This window comes from Strongylocentrotus purpuratus, unplaced genomic scaffold (assembly GCF_000002235.5).
Source record: "Strongylocentrotus purpuratus isolate Spur 01 unplaced genomic scaffold, Spur_5.0 spur5_scaffold_5, whole genome shotgun sequence".
Lineage (NCBI taxonomy): Eukaryota > Metazoa > Echinodermata > Echinoidea > Camarodonta > Strongylocentrotidae > Strongylocentrotus > Strongylocentrotus purpuratus.
Window position 1 is genome coordinate 11206022 of NW_022145611.1, and position 7919 is coordinate 11213940.

At 36.3% G+C, this 7919-nt stretch overlaps 1 protein-coding gene across 1 annotated transcript; it reads right to left on the reverse strand.

The window, feature by feature from the left end:
- Positions 1 to 2825: 2825 nt before the first annotated feature.
- LOC105443934 (calmodulin-A) lies at positions 2826 to 7707 on the reverse strand. Its single transcript, XM_011677624.2, has 6 exons — positions 7540 to 7707; positions 6972 to 7002; positions 6207 to 6350; positions 5227 to 5353; positions 3814 to 3929; positions 2826 to 3059 (listed from the first exon to the last, which is right to left on the reverse strand). The coding sequence occupies exons 1-6, from the start codon at positions 7540 to 7542 to the stop codon at positions 3031 to 3033; spliced, it is 450 nt and encodes a 149-aa protein (XP_011675926.1). The 5' UTR covers positions 7543 to 7707; the 3' UTR covers positions 2826 to 3030.
- Between the last annotated feature and the right edge of the window lie 212 nt (positions 7708 to 7919).

The window sequence follows — 7919 nt, forward strand, 5'->3', positions numbered from 1 at the left end:
TTTGCGAAATACCACATTATTTCCTTCTAAGAGATATACATGTTTTTGGAATTCTTGAATAAAACGTCTTCACAGAGGTCTAAAGTATTCAAATGTTAGTAATTGCGTATTCAACTGACCACCTGTTCACAAAAGACGGTGGTATGTCCTCACCCACTGGGTACCTTTAATTGTATTAGCATTGCATGTTTTCATATAATAGCCCATTGAAACCCTTCGTTTCATGGTGTTGCTTGGGGTTTCTGACAAGCAACTGCTTAAAATGTAATTGAATTTGTGAGTGGGCATTGTATAAAAACATGCAATGCTATTGTGAACAGGTTGTCAGTTGATGGGAAGGGACATACCAACGTCTTTTGTTCATCTAGCTGACTGATAAATGACTGGCATGATGATGTCACAAAAGTCATTTGCTTTTGGAGGGGTTTTCTTAGGGGTGGAGCTTAGCAGCAGTGAAAAAAATACACGGGGGCTCAGGGCGAAATAGCCCCCGAAATGCCCCAAAGAGCCCCCGAAAATCAGAAAAGAGCCCTGTAAATTTGCAAGGAGATCAATGCAAACAAATTTTAGAATGTTATTTTCATGCAGGAAAGCTTGAAAAGTAGCCCCCGAAAAAGATTTTTTTTTCCCCTGCTTAGCAGGTAGAACAAAATTAAATTAAAAATATAAATTATATGACATAAATGTACATCAAACAGTCAAAAGATATGTGATGTATACATTATTACAGATCAACAAAAGTCCACATGAATTTGCAATTTAGTGACCCTTTAAAGATACTATGTCCCTTTTGCAGCCAACATCAAATTATGTAGAACTTTGCAGAAATTATGAATATGTTATGTAGAGATCTACATGTTTGTCCTATCTGTGAATTTAAACTTGAGCAGTGTCCTAATGTTCAAATTATGCAAGGAAACCCGTTTACTTGCTAGACTTCACTGTCAGACAATATTGAGTGACTTACTGGCTTTTTTCATCTTTGGTAATATTTTACATAAAATGAGCTGTAAAGGGTACATGAGCATTAGTCTACATCAATAACCCACTTCTTGTAATGGCAAAAATTAAACTGATTGAATCTTTGCGCAGCATAGAACGACGACCATTCGGTACAAATAATGGTCTGAAAAATCAGACTATTACTTACTGGCTCTTTAGCTCCCAAGTCGATTTGACAACTGTTAGTCGATTTTTTTTCCCACCTAAAGACATTTTCAAGCCCCCCTTTTTTTTAGGAAAGTTCTAAATTAGTATTGTCTTTCAGATGCCTTTGGAATTTAACAATTTCATTTTTTTTGGCCTGCAAAATTAATGGGGCATAGTACCTTTAATCCCTTTCAAGGGTGTTTTAATTCTACAAAGCGAAAATGACAAACGGTTGGTGTATTTTCTTGCCATTGTTTGTTCATTCTCACATCAATAATTTCCAATAAACACCAAATCAATATTGCCTCGCCGGGGCATATCACCTTTGCGCATTGCAGCATATCATTCCGCCTCCAGCTTGCGAGCTTTAATCCCGGCTTTAATACAATTGTAATCGCTTTCAATGAAAACTATATCAATCCCTTTGAAGGGTGGACGATGTGATAAATTCACTTTTTGACTGATTCAAAGTGATCATAGTGAGGATTATTCGAGAAGTGGTGCGGGCATCCACAACATAATTGTGTATGTTAATACACCTAGTTATGGATGCATTCTCGATCTGACACGACTTATCATGATACATGATACATCAAAACCGACTTAAGAGTGAAACTAGACAATAAAATTGTATTTACATGAATAAAAATTAATTCATTGTCCCGTCTCTATACTGCAGACACCATTTTATGCTTTAAAAATTACGATAATTATTAGGCAATTATATTATTCCAGTATTATCGCACTACGGATCATATCAAGCCACCCCACCTCTTCCGAATTCTTCTCTCTATCTCCATTCTTTCTCCCTGTGCTCCTCCGCTTTACCCGTATATCCGACTCTCTCTCCTCATAATCACATCATCATCACTATCACAACCACCTCATCGTCATCGTTTTCTTATCGTTATAGTCATTGTGATCACCATCATTATCATATTCACCATCATCATCACCATCGTCCTCATCCCCATCATCATCATCATCATAATCATAATCATCAGCAGCAGCATCAGCTTCACTATGACCATTGCTGCAATAAACATCACAAGCTACAACCATTTGCTTCCATATAGCAGTCGTCCAATTTCATCACTGAAATTGATTGCACCTCCATTATGCCTATTTCACCGAGATCAACATAATTATTATGCCCATGGAGAAAGACTTAATATTTGTACAACTTTTTATTTTGTTAATACAATTGATTGTTCATTTTATGGAAAGGAATGTAAAAAACAAAACGACAAAGTAGGATATTCGAAAATGTACATGTACATAACATAAAAATGACGATGAATCGATATACTTGACGGTAAGAAATTCATCTTATTTACACTGGTTTCCACGAACTATACTTTATCAAGTACGAAAATTACATTGAAAAGAGGATTTCGAAATGAAGATTGTACAGCTTTTAGATTTTGAATAGATGTTTTCGTCAACTGAATAGTCTTTAATCAAAATAAGGATTGTACAGGTTCTACGAAGATAACTTTGTGTCTTGAACATGATCCGTATCAATAACATGATAACATTGATTTCATCTACTCATTGTTCGAGAAATTAGCTCTTAGACATGAATATTACACGGTTAGTTTTATCGGAAATTACGCTGGGTTTCTTACAAAAATTGGGGTAGACTAAGTTGAATCGCCTGCTACTCCGTATCAATCCACAGTACCACATGTATGTGGCCCCCAACTGGTCAAAATGATGATGCTTACATTCGTGTCGACATCCCGGCACGAATTCAAATCAAGGTGTAAAAATAGCAACCATACTAAGTGACGTCATAATAATGGTTCAAATAGTAGGTTTTCAAGGTGATAGAAATGTAAAAATGTTCTTTATAGACATGATAGATATCATCGCGATCGCTTATTCCTTGGTCATCATTGAAACGAACTCTGTTAAGATAGAAATACAATGAGAAAAATAAGACAATGGGAGTTAAGTTTAGCCATTATTGATTCAGGAATATACTATGTAAAACGAGGCCGTTTTATTTCCTTGTCAATGTCCCAGGAGTAAAGTGAAATTAAAATTCTGAAATATCACATTCACAAAAAGTTGCTGTATCCGAACGGTAAAAACGATTACAATGAAGCTACAAAAACAGACGCGTACGCAGGGGGTGGGGTTAACCACCCCCCCCCCCCCCCTCCCTTCCCTCAAACTTTGTTATGTGTGTGTTTTGGAGGGGAAAAAACCGCCTCATTTTTTATTTTTTTTTAATCCAAAAAGAAGAAAAAAGAAAAAAAATGGGACCAAACAAAAATATATATATGTCCTCTTATCACCACCCCCCCCCCCCCCCGCTTATTCAGCGGCTGGCGGAGTCGTTGCTAAATTTTCGGCGTGATTTGACAATTTTAAAACCCCCCTTCGAAAAAATCCTGCGTACGCGCCTGGGTAAACATAATATAGTATCATTTTATCACGCCAAGCAATTTTAATCTTGTATAGGAAAAGGAAAAAAACTCTTCTTTCTCTTTATACAATGCCCTCTATTATATGACATTGAATTTCAATTAAAACGGGTCCAAATGATTAGATTTAACCACTAGTGGTCTAAAGTTATGTTTATACAAAATTACATTTTATGTTTATACCGCCAAAGTAAACTATAATGGGTTTTTCCGTCCTTATTTGTATGATTACCTTCATAGTTGACCTGGCCGTCACCATCGACATCGGCTTCCCTGATCATTTCATCGACCTCCTCGTCTGTCAACTTCTCACCAAGGTTTGTCATCACGTGACGTAGCTCGGCAGCGCTGTGATCAGGGAAGAAAACGGCCATAGAAAAATCTTTGAAATAACTTTTTCTTCCAAAAGGAAGAGCCCTCGATAGTTTGAAGTTGTGCAAATGACTCGCCCAAAAAGAGAAATCACACGTTCTCGAACGGCTTTACTTCAATCAAAGTTCCATATAACACTTGACCAGGGATGAGGAACAGGGTGTAGTTCTTAGGTCTATGTGAATGTGCTGGACATCCTGATTGGCATATTTTTACTTGTGACTTTTAAACATCCACTGAGAAATTGCTGTATTGTAAATAACGATGAATAAAAACAAAACCTAAATATTCTATTTACCTAAGGGATGGAATATGTGTTCGACTGTCCGACTTTGAACTCCCTTCAAAAGGGGTCTGATTTTATTGCTATATAATTATGAGTAATTGTTTACAATATTTTTTTTCATAAAATGGACAGGTCATGATGTGTTTTAGGATTTAATTGACATTTTGAGGGGGAAAAAAGGTAAGGTATATTTATTTAGTTATCAGATAGGAATCCAACTATTCAGATATATAACTAATTTCTGCAATGCAATATTGCGATATTGTCTGCATTACAATAAAATAGTTTCTGCCATAGGACCTAGAATAAATTAGTTCATAAGATGCAATAAAGTAGTTCCAGGATGCAACATGTGTCATTAACGTCGTAGCGCTAAACGAGCCAGCAAGAATTGTTCATAGGTCAGATTATATGTTTCTAAGGTCAAACATTAATAGCCTTTCCAAATAGTATTGATTTGTCATTGATTTCTTAAGATAGAGACAAGATGTGCAGTGCCAACTTTTGAAAGCTACTCGACTCAATGCTTATTCTATCAAAAACAACATTATGTAAAGAGAATTTGTTGTATTCAATTCAAATCATAAGGCACATATTTTTAGAAAAGAAAGTTTTGTGACCCCCCCCCCCCCCTTGACGCCAATCAATGTATGAATGGAGCAAACAAACGTTGCATTTGTACCACTATTAGACTTATTCTAACGTCAGATAAAGCGCTCTTGAGTGAAAAGTACAACTACCCCCCCCCCTCCCCATGCACACACACAAACACATTTGTATTCTGTTCTCTTTTTGTAGAGTAAAATTTAAAAAAACTACCCGAATTCGAACTCAAATTCGGATAAATTTGTTGAGTGGTACCTTAATACAAGACGTTTATGTTTCTCATTTGTTGAATTACTGATTTTAATCAAATGTTGTACCAACATCCAATAATTCTATATTTTGAATGAAAGGTGATCTTCTCACCAATGCTGTCCAACTTACCTGATGAAACCGTTTCCATCCTTGTCGAAGACTCTGAAAGCTTCTCTGATCTCTTCTTCGCTGTCTGTTTCCTTCATCTTCTTAGCCATCATCGTCAAGAATTCGGGAAAGTCGATATTGCCATTACCTATTAAAACAGGCAAATTGAACAAGAATGTATTCATTTTGGTACAAAATGACATCTTTCTCAATCACCCCGATCTGAACGAACACAGTGTTTGGAAAATGGTGTGAGGCTAGTATGATCACACTGTCAATATCTTATTCCTTATTCATTTTGTAAGTGGATTACGGTGCGAACACATTGGTTCTTTGTGTGGGTTCTCTCTGACAACATGTGTAAACATGGTGTGTTCACATTGATTTTTATGTGGCCACACAGAATGCCCGATTGTGTCACAAAATGACAACAGTATGAAGACAGCGTGTTCGCACTGGTAATACCACAAAAGTCTTCTAAATCTACATTTTAAATACACTTGGTGAAAGCATCTTGCAGTTCTCCCAGTTGCTAGTCCAAAGACAGTTTGTTTTTTTAACTTTATTTCTGCATTTACCCAAATATATTAACAGAATAGCAACATCTAAACGTAAGGTATAATACAAATATACAAACAATAATAACTTCATATCAATGTTTTTTTGGTTTTTTTTACATATGTACATATAGACTAGTAACAAAACCTAATATTTCTAAAACATATTATAAATTTAAAGTATTATCCAAACTTATCAGTTGAAAAAGTGCAGGATGAGACCGCAATCATACCATTACAAGACATTGTCTTACTAAGGAGCCCGAAAAGACAGGTAAATACAGGTGAATACAGAGGTGAATCACAATGTGTTCACATTTTGTTTTCCAAATCGTGTATAATTATGACACTGCATTTTTCATTTATAATTATATAAACAGCAATCTTTAAGTGGCTATGAATTTTCCTCATAATCTCACGTACACCTTTCTACTTTTAACTTACCATCAGCATCCACTTCATTGATCATGTCTTGAAGCTCAGCCTCAGTAGGGTTCTGACCAAGTGATCTCATCACAGTACCCAACTCCTTGGTTGTGATGGTGCCATCACCATCCTTGTCAAAAAGGGAGAAAGCCTCTTTGAATTCTACAGGGAGAGAACGAGGTCAAAATGCACTTAAATTAAGTCATATTTAAAGCCCTTCCACAGATTTAATATCATAATGAACAAAGTCTTCAGTGGCTATATAGGCCCTGCCGAGTTCATTGTACAATAAAGTAGTATCATTATTCTGTGGATTTATTTCCATTCTTGATTATCAATGCATTCCTACCATTTAAACTAATCTTTCTGCAGTGGGGGTGGGGTCTACGGTCTACCGTCTCAGTGTTTGGTCCATGAATATGGCGTTCAAAAGTGAGGTTGAGAACGCCAGTTTCTGTTGTCCCAAAATTGTCATAATAAATAAGTTTGGTTTCAGGCAAGAAGGGAAAGTCATCGAACGCTTTGAAAAATACATAACGTTGGTTCGCCAGCCCATGTGTGACGGACCTGGCTTAAATGCTAATGAAAAAAAAATAATAATAATCCTAATTATCTCTGAGCGCGTCAAGCGTCGACTTGCGTTGCATAGCAATAAGTGAACAATAAACTCTTATTTTGTAGTTGTATTGATCTGACAAAAGATCTCAATCTATCCTTCTCCAATTTAGATTACAAATGATGAAAGAATGAATTCCATCATAGAAGAATGTATGTGCAACTTACCAGCGATTTGCTCCTCTGTGAGTTCAGAAGCCTGAACAAATTATTAAGAAAGAAAAGATGTCATTGAAATTAGGATGTTATTACCGATATTACTAGTCGGACATGCATTTTTTGAGGGATAGATAATTGAAATTTGCTTCAGTAAAAGGTTAATTTCGAATCCAATTTATATATATATATATACAGTATGTCATCTTATGGCAAAGTTATTGACATGGAATACGATCGTCAATAATGAACCAAATAATATTATTATCTTAATATGGATCGTACCCTGTACCTGCGAGTGTCTCAAGTAAGTACTTAATATACATTAGTGTAATATTCTTCGCATCAAAAGCGAAATACTCCGAAGCATACAGGTAGCAAAGTCAATTTTCATCTACCCGTTTTAACAAAATGGTAGATATATATAGGCCAGGGCATGTGAGTTAAAGTCTCACCTCCCTGGATAGGAGTACATACATCAGGAGTCGCATGCAGTGCCTTTATATCTGAACCATACTTTCTGGTCAAGTCTAACGTTATAGATACCAGCTTTAATTGAAAATATGAATCTATCACTCACCATTTTGTGTGAAGTAAAATGTCAAAAGGGATGGCAAAAGAGAAAATGAATATCCGTATGGGTTTGGAAATGCGACTCTTCTCACCAACGGCTTCTCTGAAACTGCGGTAGTCATGCAGCAGTGACCCCTATATCAACCCGACAGCAACGGTCCTGAACAGTGACCATGTGCCTATTGGCCTACCTCAAATAAAACAACAATCGATAATTGTGTTCAACCCCTTCCCTCCATTCAAATTTTACTGATTCAATAAAGAGTAGAATCATCAATTATTCATCAGTCGCATTGTTCAATGCGTTCGCCGGATGGCGCGTTGTAGATGGATGTATGCAGGAGAAACGAAAGTTGTGTGCGCAGGAATTCGTTACGTAATAACTCC